Source organism: Spinacia oleracea, chromosome 4 (genome assembly GCF_020520425.1).
Source record: "Spinacia oleracea cultivar Varoflay chromosome 4, BTI_SOV_V1, whole genome shotgun sequence".
NCBI classification, from domain to species: Eukaryota; Viridiplantae; Streptophyta; class Magnoliopsida; order Caryophyllales; family Amaranthaceae; genus Spinacia; species Spinacia oleracea.
In genome coordinates, this window is record NC_079490.1 from 178,844,136 (window position 1) to 178,868,321 (window position 24,186).

The 24,186-nt window shown below is 35.9% G+C and overlaps 3 protein-coding genes and 1 long non-coding RNA gene across 6 annotated transcripts; 3 read left to right on the plus strand and 1 right to left on the minus strand.

Moving 5' to 3' along the window:
- The first annotated feature begins 2,369 nt into the window (after positions 1-2,369).
- On the plus strand, positions 2,370-7,217 carry LOC110801433 (uncharacterized). 3 transcript variants are annotated; one of them, XR_002536910.2, is made up of 6 exons: positions 2,370-2,507; positions 2,648-2,812; positions 3,216-3,931; positions 4,028-4,100; positions 5,711-5,960; positions 6,586-7,217. It is a non-coding gene; the product is annotated as an uncharacterized lncRNA (long non-coding RNA). The 3 variants fall into 3 exon arrangements; XR_002536911.2 differs by having other exon boundaries at positions 3,528-3,931; positions 6,586-7,216; XR_002536909.2 differs by having other exon boundaries at positions 2,372-2,507; positions 2,662-2,812; positions 6,586-7,216.
- Positions 7,218-7,957: 740 nt separating this feature from the next.
- On the plus strand, positions 7,958-17,132 carry LOC110801443 (uncharacterized). The gene is made up of 5 exons (XM_022006810.2): positions 7,958-8,274; positions 14,981-15,123; positions 15,216-15,345; positions 15,531-15,722; positions 16,652-17,132. The coding sequence occupies exons 1-5, from the start codon at positions 8,104-8,106 to the stop codon at positions 16,856-16,858; spliced, it is 843 nt and encodes a 280-aa protein (XP_021862502.1). The 5' UTR covers positions 7,958-8,103; the 3' UTR covers positions 16,859-17,132.
- Positions 17,133-17,503: 371 nt separating this feature from the next.
- Positions 17,504-20,199, plus strand: LOC110801431 (ADP-glucose phosphorylase). Its single transcript, XM_022006801.2, has 3 exons — positions 17,504-18,161; positions 18,895-19,185; positions 19,519-20,199. The coding sequence occupies exons 1-3, from the start codon at positions 17,667-17,669 to the stop codon at positions 19,807-19,809; spliced, it is 1,077 nt and encodes a 358-aa protein (XP_021862493.1). The 5' UTR covers positions 17,504-17,666; the 3' UTR covers positions 19,810-20,199.
- Positions 20,200-20,674: 475 nt separating this feature from the next.
- LOC110801421 (VQ motif-containing protein 10-like) lies at positions 20,675-21,705 on the minus strand. The gene has a single exon (XM_022006785.2). The coding sequence runs from the start codon at positions 21,539-21,541 to the stop codon at positions 21,113-21,115; it is 429 nt and encodes a 142-aa protein (XP_021862477.1). The 5' UTR covers positions 21,542-21,705; the 3' UTR covers positions 20,675-21,112.
- Positions 21,706-24,186: the final 2,481 nt, after the last annotated feature.

Genomic DNA, 24,186 nt, shown 5'->3' on the forward strand with positions numbered 1-24,186 from the left:
TTTTGTACGCCGTTTGTTGAGTTTAGTTTAATGCATAAAATCAGTTCTAATGTCAAATCGAGTGTTGCCACTTTTGAGTATTGCACCTAAGTGATTGGGGGTAGGGTGGCTTTTGAATTTACTTTGATTGTCACGATCCAATGTACTCTTCCAAATTTAAGAGGATTTGTTCAGATGCCTGATATCTAATTGATATATAAAGAAGTAGTTATACTCTTGACTAATACACCTCGAACAAAGTTTCTTGAGAACTCATATTATTATTCTTGTGGCAACCAATGCTGCAACAGACTATGTTAAAATTATCGCTAAAGCAACCATTATATGATAATATTAAGAAAAGGGATACAACGTGAGATTATTTGACATTTTGTTGTACTCATTGTCTTTTTCTGTTTTGCACATAACAGGTTTGACATGGGTGCTGGATCAGAATCTTCTAAGACATCTGATGCCCATGCTGGATCAGAAGCGTCTAAGACATCTGAGGATCAGAAGAGAAAGGCTAGAGCAGAGGGGTGAGGCTCAAGCTGTCATCAGTTCTTTGGTTTGTTTATCAAAATATTTTCCAGGATGGCTGCCTACCTTTCCATTTTTTATTCCAGTTTGGTGGTTCCAAATGTCCAATATCAACTATTACCCTCTATGCTTTCGTTGCTGCTCCGAACCTTATATGGTGTGTGAAACTTGGCTCAGGTTTGGACTACCTGTGTCAGCTGACGAAGAAGTAAAAAAGAAAGCTCGTCTTGCCAGATTCGGTTCTGACACTAAGACAGACGCTAAGACATACACAAAGGCAGAAACAAAGACAGACAACAAGACAGACACTCTTGAAGAAGACGAAAAGAAAGCACGGGCACTCAGGTCAGGTTCTGACGAAGAAGTAAAAAAGAAAGCTCGTCTTTCCAGATTCGGTTCTGACACTAAGACAGACACAAAGGCAGAAACAAAGACAGACAACAAGACAGACACTCTTGAAGAAGACGAAAAGAAAGCACGGGCACTCAGGTCAGGTTCTTTATCATTTATACTCTTCTATACTGGTATTATTCTTTTTATGGTGACGACTAATATGTCTCTATGTAATTGATATTGGTGATATCTCTCCTATAATTTTTTTTCATGATATATTTACACAGGTTCGTACAACCTCCTTCAAAGGTAGCAGATCATATAAATGCATGGAAAGGAAGATGTTGGTTCGGAAAAGGTAAGAAATGTGTTACACCTGATAATTACTAATCTGAAAATTTTAAAATCTTTCCTGAACTTTAGTTTGCTGAAGTCATCCTCATTTCATTTTTATAGAATACTGCAGTAGCAGAAAACACTGTCGAAGGGGCTTGACAAACTGGTGCAGTTACTTCTCGTACGTCTTTGAATATTTCCTGTTTACCTATCTCCTTTTTATATTCCCCTTAGTATAATTTTATGTCTTTTAAGTCTTTTTCTCATACAATTGATCTTATCTGTTTCACATTCCGGTTAGTACCGGGTTCTCATTCTCTGGAACCAATCCCAGAACATTTAGGTACCCGGTCTAATTCTATTATAGCAAAAGCGCATATGAAATGCAGATGGATTAAAATCTTCCGATAGAATTCCCCATGAAAAGTGGCAATATTCAACTTGTTACTCAACTGGTTCATGGACCGTGCACCTAAGTGATTGGGGGTGGGGTGGCTGTGAGGGTTTCTCGGGGAAGTTATTATACGTTCTAGGTGTGTTTGAAATACTATCCGTACGTTTGATCTTTTCTACGTTAGTGTCATTCACCGTAGAATCTCAGGGAATTAATAATTAACGAATTGAATCTATTTTGAGCATGGATGGTCAAACCAGAAGAAACTACCAAGTGGACTTGGAGAGGGATTGGGTCTGTGTTTGATTTAAGTAGATTATTATAGGTTAAGATTTAAGCAGGTTTCTTAATATTAATATAGAGTCGTTGTATTTGTTTTAAGTAGATTAAGGTTCGAGTGCGCTAGACTATAATCAATCAAGTGGATTGGAATTATATTTACTGGAACTTTGGAGACCATTACACTAACCATTTGGCATAGATTAGTACAATGTATCATGTAGGAAATGGGGCATAGTTCATGCCATATTCATTATCTTCACTTTTTAGGTCAATTTTCCTCTTCGTATTAAGTTTCTCTCCAATTTTTGTATTTTTGGAACTTAATTGAGGATCTTTTTAGCTACATCAATTTCTTTGGCGTCATTAGTATGATCTGTATACAACTAAGTTTGCGAAATCAATGGTGATATGGTACTTCTTTTAGTTATTGCAGGAGCTTCTTGGTTTCAGCTAGGCGCAAAAGTAGTGGGCTCACAAAGAATGTAAACCAGTCATATGAAAACCATAAGTGAATTTTCAATGATCGAAGATCTACATTCATACCTCGACAGTTTGATTAGCTTTACCACTAAGTCTGAATTTCGATATGACGGCGTTCTCTTCAACATCAACATTGTTCAAGCTAGCACTGGTCTTCGCAGTGGTATTGATTATAAATTTTCTTTAATTTTTTCCCGTTATTGTTGATTATTTTAGATTATTGGGGTTGCTTTTTTCTTAAAAGTATATTTGAGTAAATTTGCTAATATTTCTAGGATTTGTGTGTATATAAATTTTTTATAGGGTTCTTTTGACAGGGGGTGAGTCGGAGCTTGAACCAGGTCAATTTCCAAAGGCCAATGTCCATTACTAACTTCTTTGATCCTCTGTGACACCTTCTGCGTGCGCCGCAAACCCTCTGGCATCTGTCGCAACCCCTCTGCACTTCTCTCCCTGCCCAACTCCCTGGTATTTTGTTCTGAAACCTAACACGTTTATTGATTCTCTTAGTTTTCTCATATCTATACATTAGTTTTGAGTATGAGTAATATTACTTTTCTCTAATATGCTAATGTATCACATGTAATAATTAATTGAGCATATAGTGAGTTCTGGTGTTTAGAATATAATAATAATTCGTGGTTTAAATTTAGGTGTAACTGTTCTGGTGTTACTGAGTCTGCTGCCTATAGTTGAAATTATGTTGGTATTGGTGCGGGGCCATATATTAAAGTCACTAATTCTAATTGCACATTTGGGAATGGTCTTTTGTCTTCTGGTCGGTTGCACGATCATGGAAGGAACATATTAAATATTAGTGGTAGTGTAGATATGTTAATCAGATTAATGAGGTGCTCCATATATTTTGTAGTCAGAGCTTACGATCACGGATTTTATCATGAAGAAAGTGCCAAACATCAGTGGTAGGGTAGATATGTTCAGCCGTTTACCAGATGAGTTGTTGATTCTGATACTTCTTTGCTTCCTACCAAGGATGCTGCTCCTATGTGTGTGTGGTGTGTAACCGAATGAAACATGTTTTCTCTTGGATTATGACCCTCAACTTCCATGACTCACCTATATCTCATTGTTCGCAACATCGCTATGAAATTGAATGTTTCCCCACTTTCAAGACTTTTGTGGATGTTGTCATCCATGCATACCAATCTCTCTATCTCAGCAGGTATCGACTTCGCGTTGGCGCTGCCTTCGCTTCCAGATACTTTCACGGGGATGAGGCTTATTTTTGGAAAACAACAATTGTATCCCGGAATTGAAATCCATGCAAATTAACGCGTGGATCTCTTTTCTTTTTGAGGGAGTATATCTCTTTTCCATTAAGCCGCTGTGCCCTCATGGAGCTTGATCTTCTCATTCAGTTGAGGGAACCAAGGGATTGTCAGCTGCTGGCAAAAATTTTCACATTTGAAATGCTAGGGGTGTTGAAGCTGGATGTCAACCTTGGTCTCAAACAAGTTTCAAAAGCGTCACCCATTCGTCTTCCTCGCTTGAAACTACTCCACTTACGTGCTTCTCTCTGTAATTCCGAGGATTTGTTCTTGATGTTCAAAGAAGGAGCATATTGGGGTAAGTGCTAACTTTACTTCTACAGTACAAACTACAAACATTACAAAAGTGTAAATTGTTTTGAAACTTGAGGGCTGTTATTTTTATACTCTACAGGGAGCCAGGGACCGTTGCTGGTGTTTGTACTGGGATGGAGTACGGAATAAGGACTTGTGGCACAAGTGTTTGGGTATGTTCTTCCCTGAATTAATCTACAAGTAATAGTTATTTTTGCAATCTATTGATTTGATGGAGGAAATGATACTCTAATGCTGAGTAGAATGCAGTAAATATAAATTGATCATGAAACGATTCTTTAGCACTGATATGTACTGATGTTATTGATTAAAAAACGATCAGTGTTAGAACCTATTTACTGAAAATGTTAAGCAAACAATGTTATAAGCAGATTGATTCAGAGAAAACGTATATATATTCAAAACGTCCTCAGGTATGCTGAGTGGCATATCACTGTTGAATTTATGGACAATATTTCCGAGTTTTGATATTAAGTATTTATTTATATAATGATACCAGGGATATGGTATTGGTGGTTGTTTTGACTGTATCAGGTTGTTTTGGGTTAGATATGGTTCTGTCCTTGTGTAAAAGTGGGCTGGACTATTCCATTCATTCAGTTAAGTATATCAGTTGGACTGACTTGAACTGTCACACAATACCTGTAGAACTGGGTTGGTGTTAGGCCGTCCAAAACTTGGTATATTACCCTGATATAATTTCTCAGGGTACCCCAACCTATCAAGATACCAGCACTAATTTGGCTTCACAGAGTTCATGCTTTATATAGACTGGGTGTTATCAGTGTTAACTTTAAACGGATTCTCCACCCTCTGTTGTTGAATTTCCTCATGAAAATACTGTCCGAGTTAATACTGACAACGAGACATTGACCAATCCTAAACAGGATTTTGAGCTTGGCCGGGTTTAGGGTTCTCATGTTGGACAATGTAAGCTAGAAATATACTTTCTTAGTTTAAATGGTTTAGAGGCATGCTTTAGTAGTATCTTTATAAAAGGTAATATTTTGTTGCAGCTGAAGTCCTCGCCGATGTTAAATCATTTATACAGTCTGAATTGGATGGCTATAATGTATATGTATTTTCTTAGGGGCAAACTTATTCCGGGAAGACTTATACTATGGTTTGTCTCACATTTTCCTCAGTCTCTGTTTGTCTACCTGTCTGCATGTCTATAGTTCTACATGCATTGTTGAATGCTTAAAAATTATACTTATGTTTGTTTAGCTTTATGTTACAGTGCTAATGCTGTTAGTTTCACTTTATGAGTTGGAAAAATATACTAAAACTATTTTGAGCCACATGCAAGAATACCAGTCTTTGTGGTGTTATTACTTATTACTGGCTTACCGCATCTGTAGCAGAACCGCTAGAATTTACTTACATCCTTCTGCCTTGCTTAGAGTGAAAGAAAATAGCTTTAATTACCTTTGTCTCAGTTGACTCATTTATACACAATAAAAAGAAGCTTGTTGGAGAAGTAAAGTTAAATGTGTCAGTCTTTGAGGCTCTTTGGCAAATATGGTAATTTGTTCCAGTTGTCAATTGTCATCAAACAAAGACTATGATTTCCAACACTCATAGTGCATCTTGTTAGCGGTATTGTCATATTGTGTGGGAAAATCTTTATGTTTTCAACCAGTAGGAAGTCACGGGGTGGGGAATCCTTTAAAAGTATAGTTGAACATCTGACTGATAGCTAGAAAAAGCTTAACTTTATTCGAAGTATTAGTTTAATTTAACAAGAAAAATGTATTTTCAGCTGCTGAAAGTCAAGGAAGAAGAGGAAGCAGCAATAGGCAGAGGTGATCTTTGAGCTTTATCTGTGTTCAATATAAGCACGTAGGTGACCATTGGCTTTCTCCCGAGCTTTATCCAGGGCAGGATTCGAACCTGCAATCTTCAGGGCATGAGCCTAATGAGTTTTCCAATTACTCTACCTGGCATGGCTTCGTTCGAGAAGCTCTCAATACCTTGCAACAATTTCTCTGGCCCATTTCCTGATGTCTTTGGTAAGCTTACCAAATTTGAGAAATTCGTGATAATGGGGTTTACCTTAGATTGTGCATGAGAAAAGTGTTGTCGAGTAGTTATGGACTTGTGGTAGATGGCTCATTGTATTGATCGTGGAAAAACTTTGACATTGAGTGGTCAATGGTCAGCCTGTCTTTTGGACATTGTTCATAGAAAATATTTGCTCAATGATTTTCCTTTCTGTCAGAATATATGCTTCCTTTAGTGAGGGAACTCAGAGCATTGGTAAATGTTTTTTTGTGCTCTGCAGACACTTCAAAATCCTTGTAGCTAGATATTTTAGGGTTAAGGCATGAAATAAGGCCTACTTTTCGGACTAAAACTAGGTATGGTGTTGATTTGTGTAGTGAAGATAGGTTGTGTTCTATGTTTTTCTTTCTCATGTATAACCGTTTAAGTAAGGAAGACAAGTTTTTGAAGAGCTGAATCCTGCATGGTTGACTGGTTGTACTTGGAAGTGTAACTAGCACAGTTGCAGTTGTGAGAAATGTTATTATATTTTATTTTCAGTGCAACTTTTGAAATCTTACTTTTACGTTTTAGTCTGATCTATTGTTTATTGCTCGAGTGTGATTAAAACCCACCTTTTTTTTTCTTCTTCAGGATGTAATATTCTATCTTGAAAAGAATTTTGGAGTAAGTTATATGCTCAATCAAGCTAATGGTGCAAGCACAAGGCAGCAACAAACTTCAAACTTTGTAGTGAAGGTTCCTTGGCAAGAACATCATCAGATGAAACGATTGAGTACGAGACCTTGCTATCAACACTCGATATCAGCGGACAGAACATATCCAGGGCATCTCATCTTTCAACATCAAATGATCTCTTAGTTCACCCTTTGCAAGATAAAAATTTCGCTTCTCGCTATTTGAAGGCATCTCATCTTTCAACATCAACGTTCTTTTTATCGCGATCCTACAAAATTTCCACATACCTGTTTCTGTGTAGTTTGTTTATGTCATGTTTTTATTGAGTGTAGTAGGTAAAGGAGACTCTTATGATTTATAAATTCCCATTGATATGAACATCTGTATTCTCGTGTTGTTAAAGTAAATAACCTAATTCCCATTGATCTTTTTTTTTCTAACTTGGGGGACGGCGCGCGTTAGCACGATTATTGTGCCGTATGCTCGCGCCTTGGATAATACCATAAATCACTATTTGTAATTAAGTATATTAATAATCCGCAAAAGCTTTCAAATTGTAATTACTTTATTATGAAAATAATACTTCTGCGATCTTTTTTTCCTAACTTGGGGGACGGCGCGCGTTAGCGCGCCGGCCAACAACTAGTTATTAGAAGTATATGTTAAGGAAATTGCAAAACCTTTTTGAAGAAAAAATAACAATACTTTTTTTTTTTTTTTGTTAAAAGCAAAATCATGAACCATTATAGGTTAAAAAAAAAATTAAAAAGGGATGACGGAAAAATGACTTGTAAAAGGAAAAGGAGAAAAAGTAAACATGAGGAATTTAGATGATCAACTAAGGACAAGTAAAAGACAAAAAAGAAGGGGATTAAAAATCATATTTAGCCTCCCATTACTTGGATTCGTACCCAGGTTCCATGTGTGGCATGGTATTCAAGTAACCATTATGCTACAAGTATATTTCATTGTCATTAATGTAAGTTAATCATACATAACTTAAATATTTCAAGTGCAATTAGTTACCCAACATCAATTTTACAGTTTTTTTCCAAAAATAATGGGGTCCCTTTGAACCCCTCGGAGTCTATATAGATCCACCCCTGCATACATGTCCTATAACTCGAGGTAGGTTTAGTGGCACACTGGCACGTCACCATACATAAATGCGTTACATAAGTCCTGATACGAATTAGGTCCCGGACCTATTACATGTAACATTCCTATTTTATTCTGTATTAATTTCGTGTTGTTCATAAAATTTATCAAAACTGTGTAACACGCGGCATAATATGCAAAATTAATCCAAACGATTCGTGATGTTGATTTACTGCCGGTTTCTATCATGTTATGCAGCTCTACCTCCTAGTCCGAGAGGCTAGAGTACTCCGTACCTTGTTGTCCGGTACAAGGTGACTAACAATAAACCTTGGAAAATAAGCATAAACCCTCCCACTATTTTAGGGACTGAAAATGATTAGAGCTTCCAGAACCTTATTTAACTCCTCACCTTCCTTCATCGGTTGCAGAAGACCAACCTATTATTATTCTGCAAACAAGCCTTCTTCTTTCACTAATCGCCTCCAAATTCGATCAATGGCTGACTCTGCCTTCAAGAAAATCCAGATTCAACGAGAGGACACTGTAAGTCTTCAATCATCATCTTTGTTTTTATCTTTGCCCACTTAATTTATCCTTGATTCTTGTATTTTGACCCCATTTTTAGATGCTATTGTGGTTCTGTATGTTATTATTTGTTTTGTGATGAAATTTTGGATACGAATTGAGCTTACTTTGGTTGAAAAATGAATTGGGATTCTCCCATGTAAGTGCTATTGGCTTTTTCTGGGCAATATTGGGAGTTTTAGGAGAAAAAAATGTACTTCTATATTTGAGGCATTTTCTTTTAATTATTTCTATTAGCAATTTTTGTGAATGAATGAATAATGATGCTCTAAGCTTTCTGGGTTTTGCATTTGCTTTTGTTAGTTTTGTCAAAATCTTGGTTTTGTGAGTTTTCAGCCTTAGATTTGAGGAATTTTGGATACATATCATATCCACAATAACCTTTGTTACTCAGACTTTGCTATTCTTCCCATATTATAATCAAAATTTTCCATACTTTTGGCCCAAAATGAAGCGCCATACTCATGTTGGAATGTTGAGGATGACATAGGTGCTTGAGGTAAAATGAAAAGTCCTAGTAACTGTTGCAAATTAGCACAATATAATAATAATAATGTTGCTATAAGAATGTAGATAGAATATACTTATCTGGTAGATGCGAATAATCGGATAAACATATAACAAACAATTGCTGTGCCGTGGGATACCACTGTCCTAAAAGACGATTCCGCACTACCTCCTGGTGCAGTAGAACAAAAGCGGTCGCCCTCCAGGATTAACACAACTCCGAATTTGTGTGCACGCACAAACCCGAATGGAGTCAGAACATATGCCCAAAACCAAGAGCAATTTGGGAGAGAAAGCATGTGTTTGGTTTTTCTGGAATTGTGTATTACGTATATCTTTTTTGGAAGGTACAAAGTTTGATTAAATAATCAAACTTTAGGAAAAGCAAGAGACCAAAAACGGCTAGAATAATAAAGATTGTAACGGCCGCCATTAAGGCTAATTAAACCAACGGTTACGTAATCAATATAGATTCCCGTAACAATGTTTTAACCGAAACAACCCGGTACGAAAAGAATATGTAAGGCCCACAAAACCCACCCCACGCCCGCGCATCACATTCCCAAGAGCCCAAGGCCCATGGCCTGACCCAACCCGGCCAGCCGACACGCGCGCACGTGAGTGTGCTATGTGTCCACCCATACCACTCTCACACTTTCTCAAACAAGAGTTACACCTTCAACCCAATATATAAACAAAGAGGAAATGAGTTATAGTTTCAATGTGGGACAAAAACAACATTCACATTTTTACACTCTTTTCTTTTGTATTTCCTAACAAGAACTTCCAACAATCCCCCACAGGTTCGAAGATGAGAAAAAGAAAGAAAAGAATGAATTGGTTTTGGACAAAACATACCAATTGAATAGGTGCCAATGTCTTTCGACTTGAATTAACACTTAGTGACATTTGAGCTATGATGTCTTTCCTACCAAGTGACTTTCGTATTGAACTTGATAGGGGGTTAGAAACCCGTCACTCAAAGCACACAACTGAATATGTATGATATTCTAACTCCGCGAATAAAGTGACGCCTTATACTGGCCATACGTCCGACCTGGATATGCTCATAGGTGCTCTAGAGAATAGCCCATATCGCAATTCTCATAGGAAGCGGCCACACTTCCACACCTACGTAGGTGAATCCCATCAAGTGTGAGCTACATTCACACCACCAAACATATGGTATGGGTTCATTAAGAGCCGTATGCTCAACCTCTTTCCGATTGTAGCAAGCACATTATAACATTTAGGGGATGGACAAAAAATAAAATTTTGTGCTTCCGAATTATAACATAATGTCGTCCTTTGAACTCTGTGAGTAGGAGTTCATTATTTTACAATTCATTCAATGGGCCTCAAGTCCATCCCTTCCAATGTTTCCAGAACTAGTTTTCATTATAGGCCTTTTCGTTTACGGATCCGCTTTATTCATTTCAGACTTTACACAGTAAAGATTTACTCAATAGACAACATATCTTTGACGGCTTTATACCTCAAACGAATGTGTCTATCTTCCATTATAGGCATGGTTCTTTGCAACAACAATTGCCAAGGAGCTGGCTTCCCCCACACTGGAATATCTGCAAGCACATTCCTCAACCATTTTGCCTCATAACCTGCCAATTCGATCAATAGCAATAAATTCATATTCCATATTAGTCATAACAGTCTATACAAGATTGCTTGCAAGATTTCCAAGATACAGCTCCACCCCCTAGGGTGAAGAACAACGACTATTGGAGTGGACTTTATAATTAACAGATACCAAATAGAAATCACATGATCCCTCCAATCACTCCTGGAAATTTGGAGTAGTGCAAACTCCAATCCATGGTACCTACATGGTACCGAAGCAATCACCTTATAGCATCCCAATAATCATTACTTGGGCTATGATTGTACCTGCTCAAACCACTCACATAATAATCAATGTCAAGCGTAGTGTAGTTCATACGAAACATAATACTACTAACAATCTTAGCATATTCAGATTTGACAAACTAGACCACTTTTATCCTTAAGTGGATGTTTGGATCAAAAGGAGTCCTAACTTGATCGACATTAAATGAGAAAAACGTTTAAACATTTTTTCCAGCTTAGTGAGACAGACCAAGAAAAACGCCATTTGGAGTCCTTATAAATTTTACTCCCAAAATCATATTTGCCTCATCCATGGTTTATCATTTCAAAATTCCGAATTAAAAAAAAATCTTTTATCTCATTTATTCGATTCAAGTTAGTGTCAAACATTGTTATATCATCCACGTAAAGACAAACACAATCAAGAGAATCATGCTTAGAATAAACACAAGCGTCACCTTCAATGACATGAAAACATTACCAGACATAGTCTTGTCAAACTTGTAATACCGTCATTTAGGAGCTTGCTTAAGTCTTTCAACGTATGACTTAACCAACTTACAGACCTTGTTCTTTTGACATCTTGAAATCAGCCCTATGAGCTCAGCTTCATATTGTAAAGTGCAATATACTTATGCTTTGCATCTTTTCATAACATTACACACTATCACCTGGTGAAGAACAAATTTACTAGTAATGATATGATCGTCCCAACTGTAAAGCAACAACAATCAAGAGTAAGTGGGCACCGCATTATACTTACAAACACATTAGCATAATATTTTGAGGGTTCTTTCTCAAAATTTAACAATAATATGCTAGAACTACAACGAGTGTACATTAGGTAATTGACGATTACCAAACACTTTCCATGAGGTGAGAATAAGATTAAATGTACATGTACCAACTCATTTGCCTTACCAAGCCATCAAGTATCATATAATTTACCGCGAACCTTCATCTTGGCTTAAGACATTAAAAACATTAGTCTCACCAACATCATTATAGCGTGTGAGAGCCAACAACATGATTACCTCAATCCATATTGGCACACTCAAAGCTAAAATTTAGGCTACACACATGCAATAAATCCCAAACGTTATAACCCAAGAAAAGAATAAAACTTCTCATATGACTTTTGTATTTAGGTGGTTGCAACGATTCTTTCGTAGGTTTACAAACATACTCAACATAACTAGGTTTGCAACTAACTTATTAGTTAGTCTCAAATACTAGCTTACCCCCACATTGCAAAACTATTTACCAAAATAAATATTATGCATAAACGGGGTACAAGTAAAACATATAATAATATTCATATATTAGAAAGCGATTAAAGACCTCCTTACTAACGTGCTCGATGGGTGTGCTACCATCACTGCACCTGTTCGCCGAGTAGAATATGAGTAACCTCATTAGTATTGATAGCATCGCAGGAAAGTAGTCATGACAACTGTGAGTACATTTAGCACACTTATAATCTTACTAGCGACCAATTTCGCACCATAACTTACTTACTCGTTAGGGCTCAAATTTTAACTCCAACCCCCACATAGTCTAGCTGATAGAGAGTTAAAAAAAAAAAAACAAAAAAGTACCCAACATGAGCCTATGAGAGGGTACATAAACTAAAATATGTAAATAAGTTATAAAATGATAATAAATTGAGAAATAACTATATCACTCAATAAATAAAAATTCACTCGACCGTTTCGAAACCTCCAAAGTAAAGGTAATTAGTACGACATCTGATTCTTAAAACCAGACCAAAGAACTCCATTAGCTGGTCAAGTTTGTCTTTTAATTCCATAACAATAACAATCCTTACCCCCAAGTTCTAACTTAGAAAAGTATGAGGAAAATGAATTAAATAGTTACAAAGGTCAAACAAGAAAAACTAAATTAATAATCAACAATAAAAATTTAGTTGACCGTAACATTATAAGTTTATAACGCATTTGAAAAAACTCATACAACATCAACAAGTCTAATCCATGCTGCTGCCTCCCAATATGAGTCGCTAATTGCTATGCCCATAAAGAAGGATAACCATCTCGAGGGATGAGGAGTTCATGCCCCAACAAGGAACACAAAAAAAAAAAAAAAAAAAAAAACCAACTATCAAGACTACTTAATAGAAAAGGGGATGACTCCTACAAGTACTCCTACTTCGTATTACATTAGACAAAGAACCAGAAAGAGTAGGACATACTGGTAGTACTATATGAGTATTACAACAACATTTATTTGTCCGAGGAGAAAGAATTCAGAGAACACTTCTCTAACCGCAATAAATAAAACTCCTCTTGTTTGGCGTCTTATCTCAAGAATTACATAAAACACCATAAACACAACACACAAGTCCTTTGAGTTTCACGGAGAACCAATGTAATTAAGGCGGCATAATTCACGAAGAGTTATGAGAAATTAAAAGATCCTTGAACCATTTATGTACAAAGACACTAACGTAATTTGAGGCTAAAACTTAGCTAATCACAATGTACGACTACCACGATATATCATATATGATTGACCAAATTAATGGTAACTTAATAAAAACCAAATGCCAGTCAAACAAAAAACCAAACCGGCTGAAAATAAATGCAGTATACAAAACGTATGACTTATCAAGATGCTGAGAACCGCTTTGCATAACCATATACGGAGTATACCGTATCATTGTAAAATTGCATTGCTCTGATGATATTGATCACATGATCTCAGTCGGAAAAAAAAAAGCTCCCGATCCAAGGTTGTGACATTTGGTTCAGACAGGTTTACATTCCAAGTGATTTCCAAAGGCCACAAACAGACTATAAACAATTCTAATATAGCCCATTTATGCTAAATAAATAATCCACAATAGTGAAGCAATACTCCGTAGCAATAACGAAAAAATACTAACATGCGTAATACTCCGTATTAAAGATCCAATAACGAATCATACATAACCAGGCACAACAATTTTATAACAAATGCATAAAAGCTCCATAACACAGTTTCCGAAATGCCAAAAAATGGAACAAGAATAAACTTGATCGAATTAATTACCGAATTCCTTTCACATATACCAACAACAGATTATGCGGTGTCATTAATATGAGTAGAAATTAGAAAACTCCCTTAGTAATAGCACTCTGATGCAAGGCCAAGCAATACCAACAACATTTTCGTCATTTCCGATTTCGTATATTTTCAGATCGTCTTAAAGGTCCGACCAATTAAGGAAATCAACATTTATACCAACACCATAAAAAACATACGCAACATTGATCAATCGTCTTTTAGATTGTTGCAAATTAGCACAATATAATAATAATAATGTTGCTATAAGAATGTAGATAGAATATACTTATCTGGTAGATGCGAATAATCGGATAAACATATAACAAACAATTGCTGTGCCGTGGGATACCACTGTCCTAAAAGACGATTCCGCACTACCTCCTGGTGCAGTAGAACAAAAGCGGTCGCCCTCCAGGATTAACACAACTCCGAATTTGTGTGCACGCACAAACCCGAATGGAGTCAGAACATATGCCCAAAACCAAGAGCAATTTGGGAGAGAAAGCATGTGTTTGGTTTTTCTGGAATTGTGTATTACGTATATCTTTTTTGGAAGGTACAAAGTTTGATTAAATAATCAAACTTTAGGAAAAGCAAGAGACCAAAAACGGCTAGAATAATAAAGATTGTAACGGCCGCCATTAAGGCTAATTAAACCAACGGTTACGTAATCAATATAGATTCCCGTAACAATGTTTTAACCGAAACAACCCGGTACGAAAAGAATATGTAAGGCCCACAAAACCCACCCCACGCCCGCGCATCACATTCCCAAGAGCCCAAGGCCCATGGCCTGACCCAACCCGGCCAGCCGACACGCGCGCACGTGAGTGTGCTATGTGTCCACCCATACCACTCTCACACTTTCTCAAACAAGAGTTACACCTTCAACCCAATATATAAACAAAGAGGAAATGAGTTATAGTTTCAATGTGGGACAAAAACAACATTCACATTTTTACACTCTTTTCTTTTGTATTTCCTAACAAGAACTTCCAACAGTAACATACTAGGGTGATGACCTTTGTGGGTTGAGTACTTGAGTTATTGATTGTTGACCTTGATTTTATAGTTTGAGAGCATTTCAAGACTTCTGTTTTTTCACTAGAGACTTGTGACTTTTTTGTGCGTGTTGTTCATATGAAAGACTTATGACTTTTTTTGGGTGTGTTGTTCATATGAAAGACTTATGACTTTTTTTGGGTGTGTTGTTCATACGAACTCCTAGAGCTTTGATGCATATGTTGTTGGGAAAGAAGATGCTCCTGGGATTGTTGTGCTTCAAGAATGGTGGGGTGTAGATTATGAAGTCAAGAACCATGCTATTAAAATTTCTCAACTGGAGCCTGGTTATAAGGCACTTATTCCAGAGTAAGGAATTCTTGATTCTTTTGAATTTTGTAACGATTCTGAATACACTTTCAATGCTCATAAAGCATGATCGCGGTGTTCTATTATTGTAGCTTGTACCGTGGAAAGGTGGGTTTAGATGCTGCTGAAGCTCAGCATTTGATGGATGGTCTGGATTGGGCAGGTGCTGTTAAGGATATTGAAGCTTCTGTCAACTGGCTCAAGGAAAATGGCTCACAGAAGGTGTGCCCTTGATTGGTCCTCTGTTCTAATCATTTGATTTTGCTGTTGAAAAAAGTCTTGTTCTCCTATTCTGTCATTGTTTAGGGATGTTGTTGTTAGTTTACATGATAACATACAGTTAACTCCATGGGTGGATTAAGTTGTGCTTGGTTAATGAACTCTAATTTGTCAACTCATTTTATTAGGTTGGAGTAACTGGATACTGCATGGGAGGTGCTCTTTCAATTGCAAGCGCTGTAAAAGTACCTGGAATTGATGCTGTTGTTGGTTTCTACGGAAGTCCTTCACCACAGCTTGCTGATGCTGCCCAGGCTAAAGCTCCCATCCAAGCTCATTTTGGGGAATTGGATAATATTGCTGGTTTTTCAGACGTGGCAGTAAGTCTCTCTCCAATTTCATGGCTCCCACGGATTTGATTTCATACTTGCATAAACTATATTGTCGGGTCTTGGTAATAGACAGTGGAGAAATTAGAATCCTGTTGGTTTCTGCTGTTTTATCATGAAAAAGGTGTGCTGCTATGTCAACTATTAGTAGACTGGTTGACGTTTATTTACTGATGTTCATTCTAGCTTCATTAAAGATGGATTTTATCAGTGTCTTTTGAGGCGTAAATGGCTCCAATCATAAATTAGGAGACTTTAAATCAATGGTTGCATCAAGATGTACACAACCGTTGCATGGTGATGTTGAACTTCTTTGAGAACGGAGGAAATTTTAATAATTTTAAGCAAATTTGAATATATTAGGATTTTCGAGTACACATTTAGAGACCCAAAATATGATTCATAGGTTCTTGGTGGCAGCTTTAAAAAGTAGAGGACAACTACATATGACTTTGGATTTACCTTTGATTTTGGCATCTGTGTGTTAGGAAAACATAGCTTTGTTTTCCATTATTGTATGTCTGGTTGCAGAAATTAGATCTTAGAGGAAAAAGAACGTTTAAACAGATGCATTTGTTCTTTTGACTAAATCACAATGGCTTTCAAAACCTCTTCGCTTCCTCTCAATGAAGTTGAAGATGGTCGTCCTGTTTTGGGTCGATTGGAAACAACCTCTTTGCAATTTCAGGGGTAAGGTTGAGTACGTATGACCCCCCCCCCCCCTACCCCGCTTGTCGCGGGAGCCTATTTGAAGGCATTGGGGTAACGATAACGAACAGTTGAACATGTAAAAAAAAATCATTCTGAATTGGAACATCATTGTGGAACGGAGGGAGTAGTACTTGAAAGCATTTGTGTCTAATAATGGTGGTTTGAGTAATGTATAATGTTTGATGATATGATACTACTTGAAATTGCAGGCTGCCAAAAGTTTGGACGAAAAGTTGAAGTCATGCGGTGTGGCAAATGAGGTTCACATCTACCCAGGGAGTGGACATGCTTTCATGAACATGTCTCCAGAAGGAATAGAGAGGAGGAAGGTCATGGGAATGAATGATGTAAATGAAGCTAATGTTGAGCTTGCATGGTCTCGATTCCAGTCATGGATGGCTCGTTACTTGTCCTAAGCTAGCCAAATCTGTAGTCACCTTTGAAACTTGGCTTTGTGTTCACTCTGTCAAATAATGTCCATGTATCTTGTGGCTTCCTATTAAATCCTACACCCTACATATTACATTCAGGATTATGCCTTGCCTTACGCAACAAATATTGTGTATTTGTGTAATAAGTTATGCTCATAGCAACACACTTATGGTGCATCCGTTTTGAGTGTGTGCAAGCTTTACAAATCATGGTGTATCCGTACATGAATGTGATTCAGTCAACATACTTCTAATCTTATTTTACGTGTCATATGCATATTTTTTTCGTAATCGAAATACATTTCTTACTTAACGGACAAGTGGTGATGTTATTTCTTATGCCTAAAGCAGAATCGTCAAATCCTATTATGTAATCTAGAATTTCTACGGAGTAGTAAATATTTAAAATTTATATCCGATTTAACTAAAATAGACAACTTTGATGAAAGGAATAAATAAAGTGAAAATAAAGCGTGCGTTAAACCTATATAATTATATTTAACTTAAATAGCAAAATTAATCATTCGAATAATCAACTCATGTCAACTTTTGCTAAAGCTGGTAGATTATGTTAGGTCAAATTAACATTAATTTTAGATTTGAGTCTGATCAATTTAAAGAAACTGTTTCCAAAAGGAAAAGAGAACATATTCTGCCACCAAAAAACCTCGTTATATTTTCGTGAAATTAAATAAAAATAAAATAAGCAGAGGCTAACCCTTCAATTTTTGTCACCATAAGAAAAAGACCCATCTGATCTGACAAAGAACTCGAAATCACAATAACAAAAACTATGGCATCACAACCTGCTTCTTCTCCGTCACCCCAAAACCCAGAATTAAGGAAAGACAAAATTAACAACAAATGGGTAATTTTCTCCCCAGCAAGATCCAAACGCCCTTCTGATTTCAAATCCAAGTCCCCTGTCACTGACCCAAACCAAAATCAATCTCAAGAGTGCCCCTTTTGTATAGGACACGAGCACGAGTGTGCCCCAGAAATTTTCCGGGTTCTAGATGAGTCTGATTCTCATTCAAAGTGGAGAATCCGAGTCATCCAGAACTTATATCCCGCTCTTAGCAGAGATATTGAGCCCCATAATCCGGGTTCTCTGGACATGGATTGTAGGGTTGTAGCCGGGTATGGGTTTCATGATGTGGTGATTGAGACACCCACCCACCCGGTTCACCTTTCTGATCTTCCCGGGTCCGGGGTTGGGGAGGTTTTAATGGCTTATAAGAAGAGGGTGCTTCAACTTGCTTCTTTTGATGCCATCCAATATATTCAGGTTTTTCGTTTTCTTCTGCATTTCCTCTTTAATGTGATTATTGTTATATGATTGCTTATATTAATATTAATGTTTGAGAGAGTTAGGAGAAAAGTATGTTTATTTTGGGACATTTATATATACTCTGTTGTAACTAAGTGTGAAGTCTATTATGGGACGGTGGGATTACTTATTTTTCGTAAGACAATAAATTGGTGCACAATAATATGATTGGTAATGGAGTTGATTATGTTAAGTAGTAAGTTGTTATACATGATTGCAAGATGTCCAATTTTGGTGCAATTGGTAAAATGGATATTGCCTAGTTTTAGAAAGGGCTTTTTCTAGGACATTGTTGGACTTTGGGGATTAGTTGTTTCTAATTTCCAAGTGTTAAATAATGATGCATTTAATTTTTGGTGTTAGCATTTAAGTTTTATGGGCATTGTTTTGAATAAATAAAGGGGGATCAACTTGAATTCTTGTGAAGCTTTGGCCTTGAAGAATAGGATGTGGAAATTGCTTTGGTCACTAATGGTAATGAAACCCTTGGTAGTTATTCTGATATGTAGTCTATGTTACTCGGACTTGAATAGAAGTGTTGGATTTGGATACGGGTATGTGTCTAAGTGTACGACTTGGTTATTTTTTTGTCCAAAAGAAAGGGTTATACTAACTGTGGAAGTGTAGATTTGATGATAAGATGGGTAGGTTTCTGAGTTGCTAAAATCTACCATATGATGGGTATGTGTAGGTGTTCAAAAACCATGGAGCTTCAGCTGGTGCATCAATGAGCCATTCTCATAGTCAAATAATAGCTCTACCGATAGTTCCTCCTTCCATATCTACTCGGCTTGCAGCTATGAAAGATCACTTTGAGCAGACAGGAAAATGTATCCTTTGTGAGAAGCCACCACAAGAGCTTCTCATTTCTGAATCAAGATACTTCATTTCAGTAGTTCCATTTGCTGCCAGCTATGCCTTTGAGATTTGGATCATTCCGCGCTATCACTCTCCCCATTTCCACGATATAGACAGGGAAAAGGTGAATGAATTTTGTCCATTTTGCATTAAACAAAGTTTTACTTTTACAATTTTGAAAGTGCCAAAGCTGACTAGATACATAATTGTGTATCATAGGAGACAATAGACATAATGGTGGTGAGTAATTTAATTAGGGATTGAGTGTGTATTTGAAGCATAATAGCAATCAGCAGTAGTAAATTGCAGTCTGATTGGTTAGTGCTCTTCACTTCAGGAGTTCAGGGTAGACTCGGAGAGAGTGTCAGTGTGTGAGTCTTGTTTTCCCTCATCAGAATGCTTCATTCCTCATTTCCATGTGCTGGATTTCTGACATTGTTTTGTGTCCTTGATGCAGGCAGACGACCTAGGTGGATTACTCAAACTTATGCTGAAGAAGATGGGTTTGCAATTAAACAACCCACCCTTTAACTATATGATTCACACATCTCCCTTGCGGATTGATGATTCACAATTGAGCTGCAGTCATTGGTTTCTACAGATAGTCCCTCAGTTGACTGTGTTAGCTGGATTTGAAGTCGCTACTGGATGTCACATTAATCCTGTTTTCCCTCAAGACGCCGCAAATATATTCAGACAAGTTCATGTTCAAGACACCAACGAGAATACCAATGAAAATAAATGTTGAGGTATCTACATACTCAAATAACTCAAGCTTGATTGTTGAGATCTCAGCTCAAGGATTTTGTTGGTGAAAGACAGTAACATAAGTATTCCCTTTGATTCAAATCACCAACCCTCACGTGTTTCAAGGTTTAACTTTAAACCTCTACTTTCTCAAAATGATATCGAATTTTTCACAACTTGTTAATTAGCTACTTCAACGCAAGTTTAACTATCAAAGTTCCCTCAAAAATTGGAACGGATAGAGTGCGTATTCTCTTCTAGTGGGGTGCATGCCACATTGCCACATTCCCATGTATTGTAGTCCGTTTGTTATAGGATGACATCATGCATGATGTCAGCTTAACACTTTACATTTTCAAACATCCTATTCAATTTTAACCCTGATTTAACATATCTGGTCCACATCACTTCATTTTCCTCCTAGTTGATACGGAGCCATCAATTACAGCTAGTACATTGTGCATAAAACCATTTGTTGGGGATAACAAATGAAAGTCAAGATCAAGAATCGTAACCTACAATTAAAACCGACCTAATTCATCCTTTGTAACCGTAAGTTGCTAGATTAATACTACTTGAGGAGGACATCATATTGCTATACATAAACCATTTTGGGGAATGGATCAACTTCAATTTTGTTGCAACCACTCACCTTATCCATGACAAAAAAAAAAAAAAAAAAAAAAAAATATTACTTGCACGATCGTATCCATGGTTGTATAAGTTTCTCTAACACGTATGTAAGAATTGAAGTTTATGATAGTACATAAAAATAAAGATTTAAAGAATCGAAGTTCATTTATGATAGTACATAAAAATAAAGATTTAAAGAATCGAAGTTTATGATAGTACATAAAAATAAAGAATTAAAGAGTTGAATAGATGGTATATTCTCAATAAATCAAAATAATTTAAAAACAAAAACAAAATTCACCTATACACTAGATATCCCCACATGGTGTAGAAAATATTACATAGTCTAAGATCATCATCATTATAATCCTAACCTATAATGTATCAACATGTAGCATTTTTCAGACCTCAATAAAAATGATTTGCAATTTTTTTCTTCTCCAATGTGTGATGACAATCTAAGTGTAACAAAACAATAGATCATATTTTGTGTCCCATTTAGATTATTATCACGTTAATTACCTTGTGAACACATGCATACTTTCATATGCAGCTCGAAATATCAATAAGGTATTGGCCTACTGATTCAGACTGCTTGTATACGATAAATCGTATGTTCAAATTAAATCACCCTCCCAAGGAGAAAGAAAAGAACGTACATGTAGGTTTTGTCATTCAAAAGATAAAATCTTATGCAACTCCTCTAAAGGAGGCAACTCCTTCAACAATCTATCCATCTCCTTGTAAGACAAATTCCGAGACAAGAACGAATAACTCCCACCACCACTATTCCCTCTACTCATATAATCTTGAAAATTGTTGTTTCCTTCACGACTGTCGTGCACGAGTTGACCTTCAGACGTTGTCATCTGAGGATTATTAAGGTTTGTGCGTGCTAGCCTCGACTGAGGCGGCCGACTAGTAGTATTGCTCTTCTGGTCTTTGCTTACTTTCATCACCCACGAAGACGAAGGCGCGTAAGCGATGGTGGAGTTCTTACCAGTTAGATCTTGAACCACAGACTTGAAACTGTATGCATCAGTTTCAACATACTGTGTCTTTATATGTACCACTTTCATAGGTTTTGATCTATTAGACATGGATTTTGTTTATCAATATTTGATAAGAAATATATTAAGTAACTCCTAAATTTTAGGATTGATGAAAAAATGAAAACAAAGATTTTTGTGATTATTTATGTTTTTGGGAAATTTTTAATATATTTATGATACAATTTATAGAAATGGAATGATATAGGTTTAAGTAATTGAAAATGATTGGATAGGATAGGTTGGATAAACTAGACCATTACTTTAGCAGCAGTCTATGAAGACCAAAACCTTTATATAAAATAAAACGAAATTCAACAATAGACATTTTTGTGGAATATTTTACTTGAACTTGGTCAAGCCAATTAATTGCATAGGAAGGTTCTTTTTATGAATGAGTTGAGGTTGGTTTTACTAATTAGTTCCGGTGAAATACCTGATTTTCACTTATTTTTTTCTGAATTTATTGTATCTACATTTATCAAATTTAACTTAGTGGTAATAATTATATCCGAGTAGCACTTATTTTTCCAGAAATTATCTTATTTAAACTTAGCTCAACTTATTTTTCCTGAAATATTTGGAAATAAAATTAACAGAATATAGCCTAAAAGACAATTGTTCCTTTTGTTTTAGAGACAAAATACACCTTTTCCCCCAATAATTCAACAAATGGTCAAAAAATAAAAGGTTTTGCATAGTTTTTTCAAATGTTCAATATGCAATAATTCGAACTTTAATGAAACGAATTTTTTATTTGATATAAATGTTCTTTTGTTTTTCTTAGAGCCAAATTAGAACTTCTTATAGTTCTTGTTTGGAAATTCAGTGAAACACTACCTTTAAGTTTGGTGGTTTTGTGAATTGCTACCTTTTAAAAAGGAAATTATATTTTACTACCTTATAAGTTTGGTTTGTTTGACTAACACTACCATTTGCCGTTTTTTGTTAATGTTTTACGTTTTTGGACTCCGCTACAACGGTTATTTAATATGGCAAATGCACGAAATGACAAATGAACAGAGATATTTAAAAGAATAAAAGAAATACACGACGGAAAACATTAACGAAAAACGTCAAATGGTAGTGTTAGTCAAACAAACCAAACTTATAAGGTAGTTAAATTAAAAAAAGTTTTTATAAGGTAGCAATTCACAAAACCACCAAACTTAAAGGTAGTGTTTCACAAAATTTCCTTCTTGTTTCAATAATTCAACAAAGGTTAATGCATAGCTTTTCAAGAGAAGTATATGGAGAGGAAAGAGGGAAGTGGGGCTATATATATGACATTATTTCTAGTTTTCACTAGCAGCCTAGTATAGCCAAAGTTAAGGAATCGATCAATGAAATATGAAATGGGGCAACTTGGCAACCACTTGGAAAAAAAGGATGCTTAAGAAAGAATCTATGGAGAGAGAGTTGTCACATGGTACTCGTATATTTTATATTATCTGGCCGCTTAATTAATCTCTCTTTATTTATTTATTTATTTATTTTCGTGCGTAATATGATGTGTTGTTTGGCGTATCATTGTAATAATCCTTTAATTATTACTTCATATTAACTGTCAGCTCAAGTAACCTTTTAAATCAACAATATTAGGCTATGTGATGTGACAATTGTGTATATCCTCTTTCATATTGTGTTTTCATTATACATGATTTCTCGATGAAGTATATTGACTATTTGATGTAATTTTGAAGTTGGTGTTATTGATCTGATTTGATCGAAATGAATTTGTTTTTAATTAAACTGCAACGAACTTATATGTAATTTGGCTAGTCGTAATAATGAAATCTCTCCCCAAACATGAGTTTTTTCCATAAAATTCTATTCCAATCTAGGTTCACCCCCAAATAGTAATGGATGGTAATGAAGGTTATTTATGAAGAAAATGATATACGTATTACATTACTATGGGTTTTATGTCCTGATCTTTTAGAAATTTTGATTATTTTAGAATTTCAATTCAGTTCGATTCAATAAATCCATTTCAATTCAAAAAATCCATTTCAATTAAAAGTTGAATAAATCTGATTAAGTTAGAGTACTGCATAATATTACTATGTACTAGACAATAAAATAATACTCCCTCCGTTCCGGAATACTCGCAAAGGTTTGACTGGACACGCTTGTCAATGCACAACTTTGACCATCAATATATTCAATTATATATTATAAAAATTTATAAAATGTTAATATTTTGAAAATATATATTAAGATGAAGCCAACAATATATTACTTCCTCCGTCTTTTAATACTCGCAACGTTTGGACTTTTGCCACTATTCATATAATCTACTTTGACTATTCTTAGTGCTTTTTATATAAGATAAAACATAGTCATGTGAGATCTTGTTAGATTCGTCTCAATGTGTATTATCAAAATATCAACTTTTTATAATTTTTGCATAAAGAGAATTTAAGATATAAATGATCAAAGTTGTGCATTGGCATGCGTGAAACTAACAAACGTTGCGAGTATTAAAAGACGGAGGAAGTATATGCTAACACTTATTTTCATATATTATAAATAAAATAGGATCAAAGTGAATTATGTGAATTGTGGAAAAAGTCAAACCGTTGCGAGTACTCCGGGACGGATGGAGTATCCAAGTAGAAGTTTCAAACACTGTACTACTACTACGTAACAATCATTGACCTGACCATAGACTATAATATAATTATAAATTGATG